The sequence below is a fragment of the Ptychodera flava genome, chromosome 4 (genome assembly GCF_041260155.1).
Source record: "Ptychodera flava strain L36383 chromosome 4, AS_Pfla_20210202, whole genome shotgun sequence".
NCBI classification, from domain to species: domain Eukaryota; kingdom Metazoa; phylum Hemichordata; class Enteropneusta; family Ptychoderidae; genus Ptychodera; species Ptychodera flava.
In genome coordinates, this window is record NC_091931.1 from 2,193,949 (window position 1) to 2,214,227 (window position 20,279).

The 20,279-nt window shown below is 36.1% G+C and overlaps 1 protein-coding gene across 1 annotated transcript in view; it reads right to left on the reverse strand.

Annotated features, from left to right (window-relative positions):
* The window catches only part of LOC139130654 (tyrosine-protein kinase Tec-like), a 64,049-nt gene that overhangs the window by 36,263 nt on the left and 7,507 nt on the right, over positions 1–20,279 (reverse strand). Inside the window, exons 3-4 of the mRNA XM_070696398.1 lie at positions 16,468–16,549; positions 407–657 (exon numbers count right to left, since the gene is read on the reverse strand). Of these exons, the coding sequence (XP_070552499.1) occupies positions 407–657; positions 16,468–16,549 (333 nt within the window). The remainder of the gene's footprint in view (positions 1–406; positions 658–16,467; positions 16,550–20,279) is intronic.

Genomic DNA, 20,279 nt, shown 5'->3' on the forward strand with positions numbered 1-20,279 from the left:
CCTCACTCTAATACAACGCGGTATTGCCCAAACTTCGTGTAATAACCCCTAATTATTTTGTTTCAGATTTTGACCATATCAACAATCCATAGCACAAAATCCTATGAAAAATCATCAGCAGAAGTGACTTGCTACAGATATATTTCTAATTTGTTCTTGGTACCAAATCCTGTGGTCCTAGGAATAAAGGAACAAACTGATATTTTTCAGAGAAATGTTACTTGGCTTTGTCACAATAACACATCTTTTCTCTCATATTCTGTCAAACGTCCATCAGAGAGCACAACTTAAAAACTGCTACAGTTTTTGGTCACTCTAAAGTTTTCTTACAATTATAAAGCTATTGTCATTGTGAAACTTCATAAAATGCAACCAGGTGGAAGAAATATTTTCCAAAATTACTTACTGGTAGTTGATCTTTAGGTGGTTGGTGAGTTGTTCTAATATTGACAGGTTCAGTTGGAATTGGTGGAAGAGTACTTCTGATTCTACCATCTGGCCTATTGTGACTTGGGGGTCCATGATTGTGGTGTCTGTGAATGAATGCATTTTTACATCCTGGTGCTTGTCTAGCTTCTTGTTCACAACATGTCCATTTTGATGATGTGAAGAATCCTGAATGATACCGATCTAATAGGCTGTCATTTTCTTTACACACTGGACAAAAAAATCAATGTGTAGTTTAAAATTACATATTGAAAAATTGAAAACCTGATTTACATGGCAAATATATTTTATATTTATGTAAAGAAATTTTACATGGGTTTTAAAGGAATCCTCAAATGAGAGCAACCATATCTCTTAAATATTACAAGCGACCTAATGGCCAATATAGCTCTGCTGTGTTATGTAGAGAATAACTATTTTTGACACACATGTTGATGAAGAAGGTGGAAATCTTTGATTGCTCATTTCAGTGGCCTGACAAAAACATGGTTAATAGAGCTGCAAAAATACACAATTGAAGATTTCATCATAATTTCAACATATCACATTCAGATCATCCCTAAAAACTTGTCAACCAAAGCTATCAGACAAGCAGTTTTTGAGAAACAAATATTTTGACCAAAATGGCAAAAATTGCCTTACAAAATTGCAGTTTCAGTATAATTTCATTACATCATATTTAGTTCATCTGTAGAAACATGTAAAACAAATGTCACAGCAATCACATGAGCAGTTTTTGAGAAATACATTTTTTGACCAAAAATTGCCCCAAAATACAAAATTGCAGATTTCATCATAATTTCAATATATGACATTTAGTTCATCTGTAGGAACCCCATATACCAAACATCAAAGCTATCAGACTAGCACTTTTTGAGAAACAAATTGTTTGACCAAAAATTGCAAAAATTGCCCCAAAATTACAAAATTGTAGATTCCATCAAAATTTGAATAAATCATATTTTGCTTATCCCTATGAACCTGTATACCAAATATCAAAGTTGTCAGACAAGCGGTTTTGGTGAAGTTTTTGACCAAAAATGAGAAAAATTGCCAAATTGCCAAAATATGCAAATTTCACCACAATTTGAACAAATCTAAGTGCGGTCACCCTAAGTAAAGTTCATATCAGATTTTAAAGCAATTGGAAATGCAGTTTCAGAGAAGAAGATATTTACCATAAAGCAAGAATAGCCCAAAAATACAAATATGCGAATTTCACCATGATTTGAACAAATCTAAGTGAGGTCACCCCAAGTGAACTGCATATCAAATTTCATAGCAATTGGGCTTGCAGTTTCAGAGAAGAAGGCAAAGTTGACTGCATGACGATGATGGAAAATCAACCTGTTTGATAAGTTCTGTGTCGCCAACAGTGGAGCTAAAACGAGGGCTAATATTTTTCACTAATACTAGGGACGACTTGTCCCAGAGTTCTGCATGAGCAGCAATACACAATTAAGTCCATTGGACCTTACAAAGCCATGGCATTAGTCACTCGGACCTTACAAAGCCATGGCATTAGTCTGTTGGACCTAACAAAACCATGACATTAGTCCATTGGACCCTAACAAAGCCATGGCATTGGTCACTTGGACATTACAAAGCCATGACATTAGTCCATTGGACCTAACAAAACCATGGCATTAGTCCATTGGACCCTAACAAAGCCATGGCATTAGTCCATTGGACATTACAAAGCCATGGCATTAGTCTGTTGGACATTACAAAGTCATGGCATTAGTCTGTTGGACCTAACAAAGCCATGACATTAGTCCATTTGACCTAACAAAGCCATGGCATTAGTCCATTGGACATTACAAAGCCATGGCATTAGTCTGTTGGACATTACAAAGCCATGGCATTAGTCTGTTGGACATTACAAAGCCATGGCATTAGTTCATTAGACCCTACGAAGTCATGGCATTTGTCCGTTGGATCATACAAAGCCATGGCATTAGTCCGTTCAGTGTTCTCAGCAGGAATTTTTTTTATAAGAGGGTGAAGATGTGGTGCAAAGCACCACAAGTGACCGCGTAAACATAACCATAACACTCATGTGTTCTTAGCCTGATACATGTCCGGCCGAGCCTAAAAATAGGTCATTTTGCTTTGGGAAGGAATACACGAGTGAAATTCTAACCTCCTATAAACACTTCAGTGTACTGCATGCTCTGCTGTCCTTGGTTAGCCTCGAGCTCCTTGGCATGTTTACTCAGCTAAGTCGGTTACCTAATGCATGGTCCCCATGGAGGGACCGTGGCTAACGTTACGGCCTGAGCCATACAAATATGGCTGCCATCGATGAGTTGCACATGGGCTTATGATCTCGGATGACATCACAAACTCGCAAGATTTGCAAGATCGATGAGAATTATGTTTGCAGCCTGCAGGATCAATGCTCACGCTTGCATTTTGCTTGTAAATCACTGTCAACTTTTTTCCCATACATTTTATTGTTTTATTTTTCGAAAAAATAAATCTTTTTCATTTCTGGCAAGGGGGCGCTCCGAATTTACAAGAGGATGCCACACCCCTGTTACCTTATTCAGGGAGATTACTGCCGTTGGACCTTACAAAACCATGGAATTAGTCTGTTGGACCCTGCAATGGCATTAGTTCATTGAACCCTACAAAGCCATGGCATTATTCCTTTGGACCTTACAAAGCCATGACATTAGTCTGTTGTATCTTACAAAGCCATGGCATAAGTCTATGGGACTTGTTCAGTCAGATCTGTTGGACCTTACAAAGCCATGGCATTTGTCCATTGGACCCTACAAAGTCATGGCATTAGTCCTTTGGACCTTACAAAGCCATGGCATTAGTCACTTGGACCTTACAAAGCCATGGCATTAGTCCATTGGACCTTACAAAGCCATGGCATTAGTCACTTGGACCTTACAAAGCCATGGCATTAGTCACTTGGACCTTACAAAGCCATGGCATTTGTACATTGGACCATTCGAAGTAATGGCGTTAGTCCTGTGGGCCTTACAAAGCCATGGCATCAGTATATTTGACCTTACGAAGCCATGGCATTAGTATATTTGACCTTTCAAAGCCATGGCATTAGTAAACTGGACCTTACAAAGCCATGGCATTAGTCGGTTGGACCTTATAAAGGCAGACTTTTATACCAAATTATAAAGCTATCAGACGAGTAGTTTTTGAGAACAAGTTTTCTTGACCAAAAATGACAAAATTGTCTTAAAAATACTGTCAAGGACACTATGTGCTCACATTCGGTTTCAATTGGTCCATTCAAGAAATATTTTAACCAGAAAAACACGAATGACAAAAGCAAATTTAAGGTCTCCAACTTAGGTACTGGAGGTCATCTTTAGGAACATGCATATCAACTTCTATAGCAATGGGACAAACAGATCCTACATACATAAGCAAATGTCAACAAAAAAAATTAGCCAGAGAAGGCTTGATAGAAAGAAAAGGTGGGAGTGGGGAAAAAATGTACAAGAGATCTGGTCATCAATCTTCAAGACCCTACCCTCTCATGAATATCAAATGTTCCACCCCATGGTATTGACCATGTTTACATAAGGCCAGATGGCAGAAAATGTATTACAGCCTTGGGAATTTTTTAATTAATGTTATGATGTGCTATCATTCGAATGTAAATAGCACTTAAGTAAGTTACAGATAGTGGAATGCCTTCCACTGTGGGGGGTGATTACGACATCTGGAATTATCCTGGATCCAAATTTCTCGTCAGTTCTTGGGTGTCTTACATAGAAAAGTTGCAAATATTGGTCCGCAATGAAAAAATTCACCTCAGCTTTGTTTTCTGGATCAAATTTTCCTACAAATTGATACCACATATGACAAAATTTTGAACAAGTTTTCTTGACCAAAAATTACAACCTTCGAAACTGTCTCAACATATCCCGGGTTGGTGTAGGTCATTTAAGGTCACAAACTGAGAAAATTACAAAAATATACAAATTTGGGGGTTTCTCAACACTCTTGAGCAGAAAATTTATGTAATAACATCCCTCGGGACTTTTACACCAAATTACAAAGCTACCAGACAAGTAATTTTCAGAACAAGTTTTCTTGACCAAAAATGACAAAATTGTCTAAAAAATATAAATTTGCATTTTTCAGGACAACTTCCACATATCTAACTATTGTCATCTCTGGACATCTGTATACCAAATACAAAGCTGTCTGTCCAACAGCTTTAATAAAAAGAAATATTTTTTACAATATTTTGACCAAAAATGACAAAACTTGCCCCAAAAGAGTAATTTTTCAAATTTTGTCATAAGGGTAACACCCTTGTAAACATCCACCCAAAATTTGAGAACAATTGGGCTGGCGGTTTCAGAGAATTTTTACTTAAAATGAGAAAAATCACCAAAAAATATCGCAATTATACGGTGTCGCTCAAATTTGATCAGAATTGGTACATCACTAGTATGGGTACCAAAGATCAACAATAAAAATTTAATGTTGGTACATCACTAGTATGGGTACCAAAGATCAACAATAAAAATTTAATGTTGCTTCTATCTGTTCAGTGCAGGAAAATTCTACGTTGATGTTATGACAATGATTTCTGCACAGTACAACCAGAAAAACAACAAGAAATATATAAACCAGAAAAATAAGAATGACAAAAGTAAATAAGGTCTGAAACTTTGGGTACTGGAGGTCAACTTTAGCAACATCCATAGCAGAAACAGCTAGCCCCTCTTAGTTTGAGCATAGACAGTCTTCCCCCCTCTACTTTCTATGGTTTCAGCAGGTCTGTTAATATGTAACAGTTCATAAACAATGACAGGAAATGACTCAAGGTCAGTGGAGTAGCCTGTTTCAGTCACTGGCATGCCAATGCACCGCTCCTGCACACTTGCAGGATTTCCCTTTTTCTTACCTCATTTGCACATTTTTGACACTGACTTGTTCATTTGAACAACGTCACATCTTAACCCCTGCATCTACCTGTACACCAAATACTGAGATGGTAGCTTTGGCGGTATGGGAGCCTTTTGTGTGTGATGGACATACATCCGCATATACATACCCACAGACATACAGACGCCACCGACTCATCATATCAGCTCTTTTTGGTATTTATACACCAAATGTGAGCTAAAAATTCAGCAAAAATACAAAATTAAACATATCTCCATTGAATAAGGTTTACCTAAGGTACTCGGACACAACTTTTCAAAGCAATCAAAACATTGGTTCTTGAGTTATTAATTTGTGACCATTTTCACAAATTGTAAGCTCATTTGCATAATTTTGGCAATGCAAACTTCATTTGAACAAAATCCCATCTATAGCCCAGGATGCATCAACACACCAAATACAAAGCTGGAAAGTGCAGCGGTTTGTGAGTTTTTGATGTTGACGGACATACTATACGTACGTACATACATACCGGTACATACATACATACATACATACACACACACACACACACATACAGATGCCACCAACTTCAGCTTATACGATAACCTCACATTGGTACACCAAATGTATGCTAAAAACAGGTTTTCTGCAACGAAAATGACAAAATTGTCTTAAATATAAAAGCTGTCTGTCTAGCAGTTTTACAGAAAAAACAACATTTTTTACAATTTTTGACCAAAAATGGCAAAACTTGCCCCAAAACTGTAATTTTTACCAATTTTGTCATATTTTCAACAGATTAGAAGGGCAACATCTTTGCAAATATCCAACCCAAGTTTGAGAGCAATTTGACTGGTGGTTTCAGAGAAGAACAATTTTAAATTAAAATGAGGAAAACAAAATAGTGACAACATCACTGTTAGCTCCCATATGGTTATCAAAACAAGTCAACAATTGTACGAAACATTGACATACATATACAGACAGACTGACATACACAGACTGGCACAGAGTGATGACATTGACCCCAAGTGTGCCTTGGCTCATGGAGATAACGAACAGCTGAATGTAATGATAAAATAGTTAAGTATAGGCCTATACAGGTTACAGCAATTTGATTAGTTTCTTTTCCTTTTCTACTTCTGTGATAATCTTTAAGACAATCAATCTGCAAGGCAGTTTATGTATTGACAAATAAGTTATCTTTTACAAGTACACAGTAAGCTGTTCTTGATTTTTCATTTACAATATTTGACAGAGACTGAAATACATAATATGCAACCAATGTTTACACTTTGCCTATACACCAGATACATGGAGAAATTACAACATACAATCATCAACTCAGAAACTCTACTGGGAAAAGTAAACATTGTTTTCTTCCAGAACAGCTGGTGCATCAACATCTGGAACAACTTACAAACTTAACCAATTACACAAGGATGATGACACAAGAGATAAAATTAAACTGTGGTGAACTTGACCATCCCTTTCAAATCCTTACCTAACTTGACATCTTAAACTAAAATACACTGCATGGTTAATTGCGCACAAAAATACATCGGGGTGGACCATTTGATAAGGGACAGTGTCTGGAAGATCGATGAGGTACATAACGGTATCTTTTTTATCTGATCCATTGTACATTCTTTTTTCCCCCACTCTCCGATCTTTTCTTTTTGTCAAACCTTCTCTGGCTGAATTTTTTATTGGCATTTGTTTGGAATTTTTTCAAAATCTGCCAGGATTTTTTTACTGCATTTCAACACCAAATACAGTTTACCATATCAAATGCTTATTAAATCACCACATTATATACTCTTAGTTCCAGTAGGTATAAAATTACCAAAAAAAATCTTAAAAATACAAAATGAAAGATATTCCAGTAAAACTGACAGTTTCGCAAAGTTGCCCCAAAAATTCAAAATTCCGGATTTCAACTTAATTTCAATAAATCTTATTAACAAAAACCCTAAGAACCTGTTTACTAAATATCAAAGCAATCAGACTGGTAAATTTTGAGAAACAAATTTTTTGACCAAAAATGAGAAAAATTGCCCCCCAAAATACAAAATTGCAGATTTCATCCTAATTTTAAATATATCAATTAACATAAACCCTAGGAACCTGTACACTAGATATCAAAGCTACCAGATCACAAGTTTTAGGAGAAAAATTTTTTGACCAAAAAAGGCAAAAATTGCCCCAAAATAAAAAAATTGCCAGTTTCAACATACCTTCAATACATTATATTGGGATTAATCTTTGATACCTGTATACCAAATATCAAGGCTATCAAATCAGTAGTTTTTGGATAAAAAATTTTTTATCAAAATTGGAAAATTGCCCCAAAATTACAAATATGACAATATCAATACAATTTGCACAAGCATGACTGAGGTCATTCTGAGGAACATGAATATGAAGTTTCATAGCAATCAGACGAGCGATTTCAGAGAACAAGATTTTTTGACTAAAAACTGAAAAAATACCCTAAAAATACAAACATGCAAATTTCATCCCAATTTTTGCACACATACTTTAGAATACCTAAAGAAATCTGCATACCAAGTTTCAACCAAATCTGACCACTGCTTACTGAGTTTTAGCCATTTGCAGGATTTTTCCTTTTTTTCCCCTCATTTGCATATTTTTGGCACTGACATGTTCATTTGAACAAATTCACATCTCCACCCCTAGGTGCACCTGTACACCAAATACTAAGACAGTAGGTGCTACAGTTTAGGAGTTTTTGATGTGGACATAGATACATACATACATACATACATACAGACGACATTTTTCCACCTTATACGAATACCTCCCATTTGCATATATACATATGCATATTATATGGGAGCTAACAAAAAACATTCAGCAAAAATAAAAAATACAACATACTGTATCTTCATGATATACACCAAACTGTTTTAGGTCCACCTGAGGTAATTTCACACTAATTTTCAAAGCAATCAAAACAGCGGTTCTCAAGTGAATTATTTTTGACCATTTTCACATTTTTTAAGCTCATTTGCATAATTTGGGCGATACACACTTCATTTGAATAAAATCAAATCTATACACCAGGATGCACGCATACACCAAATACCAAGCAAAAAAGTGCAGCAGTTTGCGAGTTTTTGATGTTGACAAACATACATACATACATACATACATACATACATACATACATACAAACAAACATACATACATACAAACATACATACATACATACATACATACATATATGCATACATACATGCATGCATACATACATACATACATACATACATGATACAGACATACAAACAGACAGACAGACAGACAGACATACAAATACATACATACATACATACATACATACATACATACATACATACATACATACATACATGCATGCACACATACACACATACATACATACATACAGTACATACATACATACAATACATACATACATACATACATACATACATACATACATACATACATATGGTACATACATGCATGCATACATGCGTGCATACATACATGCATACATACCGGTACATACATACATAAATACATACCAAAGGGGCTCATAAATGGCTATTTAAGTCAATATTACAGCGTTTTTCTTTCTTTTTCAATGTTACAAATAAACCAGCTGAAGAGCACAACACTTGTGTAGCTGTCTTTTGTGTAGCTTGTATTGGCATGTATAGTGCGTCCTCGTAAATGTGACCTTTAGTTCCATGACCTCTAGCCATGCCTATTTCCTGCCCTGCCCTCGCTATGCTTACTGTACTAATTTCCCAAGGGAAGCAGCTCTTCGCCACGCCAAGACCATCAGCGCCGCTAAGTACCTGGTTACTTAAAATGCATCATAAATATTCATATATTTATGTGGGCGAGTCTGCATTAATGAGCGTCAAAAAGCACCTCGGCTACCGGCGACCTCAAGCATGGAGCAACATGTTACGGCTCTGACGACTGTTGTTTTCGGCAAAAACGCAGAGCAAAGAAAGTCTGGTAAAGTATTCAGTGCGTTGTACGCACGATAGAGCAAACATCGTAGAAGCCGTCGACAGCTCACGGGAAAATGGTCGAAAATACTCGTTCTTATCTTCAAGAAAGTTAGCAGGCGTACAGAATGAGTCTCAGCATGGAGGTAGCAGAGACATGGTCTCAGATAGTCAATAATAAATATGATACAAGTTTATTTATTCAAAGTAGTTCATTATTTTGCAAGCTAAATCTACGATACCGGTCGGTCTCGTAGTAAACTGCCAACGAAGCCTATATGCGTTGGCTCGCAGCGGGACTGTGGCGATGACCTCAATGACCCGAGCGCTTTCAATACACGCCACAAGTGCCGCTGCGATATCACAGCTACATGAAAAGGGGATGGCCCGGTCAGATCTTCACCCAACAATACCAGCACCGACCCATTTGTGAACGCAACACTACATTGTAACCACTCTATGTATAAAACCATAAAAGTTACTAGTACTTTTATTTAGTATGCAGCTTAATCTGAACAACATATCAGGGCTCAAAGTTGCGACCATTTTAGTCGCTGCGACCAAATTTGACAAAGTTGCGCCTAAAAAATGTAGGTTACTCGCATTTTGTGACTAATTCTACGCAAGGAATAATTCCCACCGTATTTCACATAGTTTGCAAGGGTCGTGACCCTGAAATCAGACGTGCCAAAAATAGATTTTAATAAACATTTGACGTCGCCCAGCCACACAGAGGCGAGCGCGTCTCTACCGCTACTTTGTTTTGATATGACAGAGGTTACATGTTGCCAAACTGTCTGCTCTCGGTGTTCAGCTTTTCTTTTCAGCTATCAAGACATGCGATGAATTTAATCACAAATTAAATCACGACCCAATCAAATATCAGTATCATGTCAATGCTGTCATAATCAATTTAATTGGACCAATAACCATCACAGGAATTAGCAGTAACTAACGAAAAAAAATCACAAGCAAAAACTTTATCCCACGTGCACACTACCTATAGCCTATTGCAGTCCAAGATGTCGGGCCCACTAGATCGTTATTTTGGAAAGCAAGGGAAACTCAAGGTCAATCATGTTGAAACTGGGTCTGCCAGTGAAGGAGACGCAACCAAAAAAACGAAATCCCCAGCAGAACACTAGGGATATTGATAGCACCAGCGATCATACCGTTCACGGACAGTGTACCAGGTCAATCATTCGATGACGATGTTCCGTCTGTGACGTGTAAACATGACAAATGGATCCGCAGCACAGCAAGAACCAAGTCGGAAAGTCGATAGCAGCCACAAAATACAGGAAAAAACATGCCGAAAACAAGTATGGGATGAAAAGTAAAAAATAGTGACAACATCACTGTTCGCTCCCATATAGTTATCAAAACAAGTCAACAATTGTATGAAACATATATACAGACAGACTGACATACACAGACTGGCACAGAGTGATGACATTGACCCCAAGTGTGCCTTGGCTCATGGAGATAATGAACAGCTGAATGTAATTTTAAAATAGTTAAGTATAGGCCTATACAGGCACTGAGAGTGAATATGTTACAGCAATTTGATTAGTTTCTTTTCCTTTTCTACTTCTGTGATAATCTTTAAGACAATCAATCTGCAAGGCAGTTTATGTATTGACAAATATGTTATCTTTTACAAGTACATGTACACAGTAAACTGTTCTTGATTTTTCATTTACAATATTTGACAAAGACTGAAATACATAACATGCAACCAATGTTTACACTTTGCCTATACACCAGATACATGGAGAAATTTCAACATAAAATCATCAACTCAGAAACCCTACAGGAAAAAGTAAACATTGTTTTCTTCCAGAACAGCTGGTGCATCAACATCTGGAACAACTTACAAACTTAACCAATTACACAAGGATGATGACACAAGAGATAAAGTTAAGAAATGGTGAACTTGACCATCCCTTTCAAATCCTTACCTAACTTGACACTGCATGGTTAATTGCGCACAAAATTACATTGGGGTGGACCATTTGATAAGGGACGGTGTCTGGAAGATCGATGAGGTACATTACGGTATCTTTTTATCCGATCCATTGTACATTCTTTTTTCCCCACTCTCCAACCTTTTCTTTTTGTCAAACCTTCTCTGGCTGAAATTTTTATTGGCAGTTGTTTGGAATTTTTCAAAAACTGCCAGGATTTTTTCACTGCATTTCAACACCAAATACAGTTTACCATATCAAATGCTTACTAAATCACCACATTATATACTCTTAGTTCCAGTAGGTATAAATTACCAAAAAAAATCTTAAAAATACAAAATGAAAGATATCCCAGTAAAACTGACAGTTTCGCAAAGTTGCCCCAAAAATTCAAATTCCGGATTTCAACTTAATTTCAATATATCTTTATTAACAAAAACCGTAAGAACCTGTTTACTAAATATCAAAGCAATCAGACTGGTAAATTTTGAGAAACAAATTTTTTGACCAAAAATGAGAAAAATTGCCCCCCCAAAATACAAAATTGCAGATTTCATCCTAATTTTAAATATATCAAATTAACATAAACCCTAGGAACCGTACACTAGATATAAAAGCTACCAGATCACAAGTTTTAGGGGAAAAAATTTTTCACCAAAAAAGGCAAAAATTGCCCCAAAAATAAAAAATAGTGTCAATGACACTGTGCTCCCATTTTACAGAAATACTAAGTACCAGTACACACATGACATTGCATTCCTACAGGTTGATTACTAAGGAAATTCCATTGTAAGTCCAAATTAATCTTATACCCCAGCAATATGAAATGCTCCATGTCATAATGACTTTTACATATCTGACAGAAAACAACCCTAGGATCAAGACTACCATGTTTTAAAGCAATCCAACAAATACTTTGGGAGAAAATGATTTTTTTGACAAAAAATGGGAAAAATTGCCCCAACAATACAAATATGAAAATCTCACCACAATTTGAACGAATCTGACAAAGGCAAACCCTGGGATAATACATACAAGTTTTCAAGGCAATGGGATGAGCACTTTCAGAAAATAAGATTTTTTGACCAAAAATGGGAAAATCGCCCTAAAAATACAACTTTCAACATTTCACCACAATTTGAAGAAATGTAACTAAAATCACTATAAAGAGCCTAGGTGCTGCGGTTTAGGAGTTTTTAATGTGTATGGACATACATATTACATACATGCATACATGCATGCATGCATGCATGCATACATACATACATACATACATACAGACAGACAGACAACAGATAGACATGCATACATACATACATTTATTTTTACAGCTTTTAACCTTCAACAGCCGCCCAACCTATCAATATCAGCTTGTTCAACTTGATACCTGGTACTACTGCTTATAATAATATAAACAAGAGTTAATTACATTCTAATTAAAGTAAACATGCCTTGCTTGTCAATATATGTCAAAAAAACCCAGAATATCTGTCAGGTTATAAAGAATTTCAGCTTGTTAACTTTATCAGTATTTTCATCCTATTAACCAAGCACATTTTAACTCTCAAATTAACATTGCAAGTAAGTTCTGTTGAATAAGTTGAGACTGTACGTACTCAGAGAAAGCACACTGAAGAGACAAATGTTTTCAACTTAAGAAGTTCAAGGTCATCAAAAACATTATAAGGAATCATGTAACTCTTTCATTGCACTGTTTACACAGATTGCATAATTGCTCTAAATAGAACATGAGTAATATTATAGCCCAGCTTTACCATAAAAACCCTATCACTTTGACCACTCTTTTAATTGACCACTCTATTTTTTACCTCAAAATGTAATTTTATTTAATCCTTATCAAGTTGATCACAACTGGAAATAGGAGCTGTCTCTATCTCTCTTTATTTGGCCAACCTATCATGACAAACTATTATGAGCAATTTCTTTTAGATAACATACAGAGAACAATACATTACGGTACAGAATATGTCAAAGTCTGGATTCAGGAAAGTTGCCTTTACATGTTTTAATCATCAAAAATGGTAAACCTTTCACTATAAACTGTCAAAAATGTTGAACTTTCTAATAATTCTACACTAAAATTATTTTGGCTTTGTTGATTTCCTAATTAATTCAATTATTTAAGATTATATTAATTATTTTTTTCTGGGTGAATTGATAAGGTTTATACAGTACAAGAGTTACATACAATGTAAGTCAAATTCAGTTGAGTATCAATTACCGTCTAACATTGCATCATTCCTATAAATAACACCTCAGCCTGGAACAGCACAATCATAATCTGCTCATTCACACAGGCAGTACTTGACTTTAAATGAATGACCTACATTTCACCTGTGTACCAAATTTGAAAGCATGGCAAAAAGTACCACAAATTTGCAAATTTGGCCTTTAGTTCACCGAGTCATCTTCAGGTCACTCCTAGGAACCTGCACACCCAATTAGAAAGTAATGGCATACACAGTTTCAATTTGGACCAAAAATGGCAAAAATTGCCCAAAAATACAAATATGCAAATTTTGCCATAATTTCGATGAATCTTACTTTGGGTCATCACAAGAAAGCTGCAAACCAAATTTTAAAGCGAACAGACCATTGGTTTCAGAGGAAACAATTTTTTACTGATATGGCAAAAAATAGAGAAAAAAATTCATTAAAAATAGAAAGCAGCCAATATCGACACCAAATCTATATGTTTGAATGAGTGGGGCCCAAGGTACCTAAAACAACAAATATGACAACGATCAGAAGAGTAGTTCCTGAGTTATTGATTTTTGACCATTTTCGCCCTTTTTTCTACCTCATTTGCATATCCATAAAACTAACAAGTTCATTTTAACAACGGCACATCTAGACCACATATGGCATCACTACACCAAAAATCAGCTTTACACGTGCAGCAGTTTCGGAGTTTTTGCGTTGGACGGACAGACATCCATACATACATACATACATACATACATACAGACAGACATCTCACATACAGACTTTTTTCAACCATATAACCTCCCAATTGCCATATATGTATGGCAAATGGGAGCTAAAAATGCCAGTTTCAACATACCTTCAATACATTATATTGGGATTAATCTTAGATACCTGTATGCCAAATATCAAAGCTATCAAATCAGTAGTTTTTGGATAAAAAAAAAAATTTATCAAAAATTGGGAAAATTGCCCCAAAATTTCAAATATGACAATATCAATACAATTTGCACAAGCATGACTGGGGTCATTCTGAGGAACATGAATATGAAGTTTCATAGCAATCAGACGAGCGATTTCAGAGAACAAGATTTTTTGACTAAAAACTGAAAAAATACCCTAAAAATACAAACATGCAAATTTCATCACAATTTTTGCACACATACTTTAGAATACCTAAAGAAATCTGCATACCAAGTTTCAACCAAATCTGACCACTGCTTACTGAGTTTTAGCCATTTGCAGGATTTTTCCTTTTTTCCCCTCATTTGCATATTTTTGGCACTGACATGTTCATTTGAACAAATTCACATCTCAACCCCTAGGTGCACCTGTACACCAAATACTAAGACAGTAGGTGCTACGGTTTAGGAGTTTTTGATGTGGACGGACATACATACATACATACATACATACATACAGACGACATTTTTCCACCTTATACGAATACCTCCCATTTGCATATATACATATGCATATTATATGGGAGCTAAAAAATCCCTTGCAAAATATGTGACAAGTCGAGAATTTGAGATTGGTTTCGGCACGACAAAGAAACGGACTTGAACTACTGTTACTGTTACCAAATTGTATGTATGAACGCAGATTTAGAAAAAAAGTACTACGAGATAAATAATGAATGGCAACTGTTCACCTTTATTTGATATGTACCACATTGTTTGAACAGTTTCAAAAATGCTCCTAGGTTTTTTGGGTTTGCTCCTAAAATTTTGGACTTAGGAGCAAATTGCTCCTAGCTGAAAATATTAACTTTGAGCCCTGCATATATATGCATTATTGGATAAGAGGTTGAATGGGTCACAGTATGTGGAAGGACTGTAACTGGGTAAACCGTTCAGTTAATAATGTACCATGGAGGTAGTAGCGGACTACCTCCATGCATATACTATGCATACACAACGGGCAACACGACTCAATCAAATCCCGTGCACTTTTCCTAGTGTTTGACTGTTGCTGCTGTTTTAAACAGAGTTTGAGAAGTACTGGTGTTAGGTGATAACGCAATCTCGACTGGCTTTTTAACCTCCCAGCGATAAAATGGGAACAAAATAGGCATACAAACTTACCTGTTGCTGTACCACTGAGGTGATCTGCCGGCTGTGTCGCGTACGGGCCATGTGCAATACATCGTGTTTGTAAATATGTTTATTTCCTGTTTATTTCTTGCATAAGGCACGCCCCACCACTCTTGAACGAGCCGTCACTCACCAGATTACGTCCTCATTATACAGTATAATCAAGTTGCCCACACATGTACTTCACGGCGCACATGGGTCGCTTCGGACATGTTGCTGACAGCGTCCAATTTTCTTCACATTCTACATTCACGAAGGTTCATTTTTAGACTTGAATGACAATGTCAGATCGGTGTGCCAAAACAATGGCCGTGTCCGTCAAAAAAAATTACCAAGATTTCATGTTTTCGGAGATTCACCATAACACTCATACTGCGGATATGGCCGGATCTGCCTCCCTTGGGAAATATTAGTACAGTAAACACAGCGACGTCTGTACGCATGGCCAGTAAGCATAGCCAGAGGAATTGGCTAGAGGTCACGGAACTAAAGGTCGTATTTACAAATGATCACATTCCCCATTGAGGGCGCACTATACATGCCAATACAAGCTACACAAAAGACAGCTACACAACTGTTGTGCTCTTTAGCTGTGGTTTATTTGTAACATTTAAAAAGAAAGAAAAACTCCGTAATATTGACTTAAATAGCCACTTATGAGCCCCTGTGTACATACATACATACATACATACAGACATACATACAGACATACAGACAAACATACATACATACATACCATACAGACAGACAGACATACAGACAGACAGAAAGACAGATGCCATCAACTTCAGCTTATATGATAACCTCACATTGGTACAGCAACGTGAGCTAAAAATGACTACTTACTGTCCTGTAAGGTTGCAACCCAATCATTTCTCTCATCCATACTTTGTGAAAAAATATACAGTGTATACTCCTCCCAACAAATCTGCAAGAGAAATTACATCAAAATAAGTGACACTGACTGATAAATCAAAATATGACTCTGATCAATACATGCAAAGTTGTTGATATGTCAGACACAATATCAACTAACTTTTAAGACATACATAAATGACACAATAGTATATGCATCTAAATTTATCAAATCATAAATCACACGGGAGAGAAGAAGTCAATGTAAACAATGAATGATCTCACATTTTAGAACAAATTTGATTTAATGGTGACAAAATCTATATATGATGGTTCAGCAGCCCTGCACTTCAATGCATTAGTGTTCACTGGTCTGTTAGACCAGTGGATTGGCAACTGGTCTCTGCAAAATTTATGTTGTCATCACCAACCAATGTAGCATACACGAAACTGCTGAAAAACTACTACTTTATGGCAATATTACATTGATTTTAAAGTACATCACCTATGGTAGGCGATCTACCATTGGTCACATAACAACTTCCTCAACCCTTTGAAACCTAACTCCCTGGTGACTTTGACATCATGTAAAGATTTATTTACAAATAGGGTACAACAGGTCAATAGAAAAATGACATAAACGTACATAGACTCTAGAATCTCGAAGCATGGTGAAATCATATCTGTACTTTATCAAATAATATTTGTAACATCTTAAACAATTAAATGAACCTGTTGGTCTTAAAAAGGGTCTGCCATTTGCTTGAAAATGGTTTACAATAGGTCACAGCTTTTTGACAAGGGTTACACACACTATGATACCCCACCTTGCAATTTGCTCCAAAATTTATACTGTTTGAACAAATTTGAATGAGCTACGTTATACATAGGAACCTTATAAATTCAAATTTCAAAGTTATATGACACGCAGCTTTACATGAGATTTTTGAAGTAATAATAATTTCAACAAAATTCAATTACGGCATCCTTACAACATCAAAAATTTGCATTTTCTAACGTAATTTGCATACTTTTTGCATTATTATGTTAATTTGAACAAAATCATATCCACAACTCATGACTCATCTTCACTCAAATACTGATCAAGGCTAGACATGCGATGCTTTTATTAAAGTTTTGCGGGGGATAAACATACATACATACATACATACATGCATACATACATACATACATACAGAAATACATACTTAAATACAGATACATACATACATACATACATACATGTATACATACATGTATACATACATACATACATAAATACATACTTAAATACAGATACATACATACATACATACATACAGATACATACATACATACATACATACATACCGGGTACATAAATACATAAATGCAGATATGCATACATAACATACATAAACAAGTCATCGTTGATGACACAGTCCCCACTTGTTAATGGGTACTTTGATTACAGGTCCTTAGAAAGGATAGAGTCATTAAATGAGTCAACTGGCAATTAGTTGACAGGATGTTGCAAAACATTTTTTCATACTATCCTAACACTAATAGATTATCACCAGTACCATATTTCATAAAGTTTAATGCAGTATTTACAACACTATGATATCAATATCTGTATCAAGTTTCATCAAATTTGACATTGTATTTGTGGATATATCACTCTAATTAGGAAAGGTCATTACATATGCAATTACAAATTAATTAAAATGACACTGATAAATGTCTTTTTCACTGTTAAAGCAATGTGAGCTTAACATCTGTACAAAGTTTCATGAAATTTGATGCAGTATTTCTTGACATAACAGCCTAATTACGAAACTTCAATAATTGACATGATACTGCTACATGACGTGAAACAAATTGACGAGCATGTATGAAATAGGTCAATGTCCTTGTACCAACTTTGAATGATACTGATGCAAATATGTCTGAGTTATGGCTCAACACATGAGAAAATTGTAACAAAATCGCCGCCACACAGCAATATTTGATCTTACTGTTTCAAAAATCGACACGTATATGTATGACATAAGTCAATGTCCATGTACCAACTTTGAATAAAATCAGTTGAGACTTGCCAGAGTTATGGCTCTCGACATGAAAGAGACCATAACAAAATTGCTACCATGTGGCCATATCGGACCATATCGAGAAACAAATCGCCGTACATATGTATACTATAAGTCAATGTCCTTGTACCAACTTTGAATAAATTTGCTCGATACATGTCTGAGTTATGGTTTAGGACATGGAAAATCGTAAAAAAATGGCCACACGGCAGCCATATTGGATCATATCACAAAACAAATCAATGTGCATATGTATGACATAGGTCAATGTCCTTGTACCAACTTTGAATAAAATCAGTTGAGATATGCTCTGTACACGAAAAAAACCATAACAAAATGGCCGCACAGCAGCCATATTGGATCATATCACAAAACAAATTGGCATGCATATCTATGACATTGGTCAATGTCCTTGTACCAACTTTGAATAAAATCGGTTGAAACATGTCTGAGTTATGGTGCTGTACATGAAAAAAATTGTTATAAAATGTCCACCTGGCGGCCATATTTGATCGTATAACAAAATAAATCGACATGCATATATATGACATTGGTCAATGTCCTTGGACCAAGTTTGAATGAAATCGGTTGAGATATGCCTGAGTTATGGCTCTATACATGAAAACATCGTAACAAAATGGCCGCCTGGCGGCCATATTGGATCGTATCACAAAACAAATTGACGTGCAAATCTATGACATTGTTCAATGTCCTTGTACCAACTTTGAATACTAGTAAAATCGTTTGAAACATGCCTGAGTTATGGCTCTCTACATGAAAAAATCGTAATAAAATGGCCGCCTGGTGGCCATATTGGATCATATAGTAAAACCAATTGACCTACATATGTATGACATAAAAAATCAGTGTCCTGCCAACTTTGACTAAAATCAGTTGAGACTTGCCTGAGTTATGGCTCTGGACATGAAAAAAACGTAACAAAATGGCGGCCAGGAGGCCATACTGAATCACATGATGAAACAAATCCAGGTGCATATGTATGACAATAGGTCAATGTCCTTGTACCAACTTTGAACACAATTGGTTGAGATGTGCCTGAGTTATGGCTCTGGACATGAAAAAATTGTAACAAAATGGCCACGAAGCAGCCATATTGGATCATATCATAAAACAAATTGACGTGCATATTTATGACATAGGTCAATGTCCTTGTATCAACTTTGAATAAAATCAGTTGAGACGTGCCTGAGTTATGGCTCCGGACATGAAAAAATCATAACAAAATGGCCACCAGGCAGCCATTTTGATCGGATTGTGACACCAATTTACATGCATCTTTATGACATAGGTCAATATCCTTGTACCAACGATGTGCCTGATTTATGGCTAAGGACATTAAAAATTGTCACAAAATGGCCGCCATTAAATTGACGTGCAAACCGGTATGTATGACATAGATCAATGTCCTTGTACCAACTTAGAATAATATTAGTTGAGATGTGCCTGAGTTATGGCTCCGTTCATGGAAAATCGTGACAAAATGGCTGCATGGCGGCCATATTGGATGGCATCACAAAACAAATCGACGTGCCTATATGTATGACCACAGTCCCTCTATCCACCGGTCTGGAAACGTGGCTGGTTTCTTTGTGACACTCCGTGATATGAACAAACACACGATTCACACCTTAAACAAAGGATACCGACGATGTTCAACTGGATGTTATATCAATGTCGCTACCCCACGATCCTATGACAGCCGAAATGTGTTCG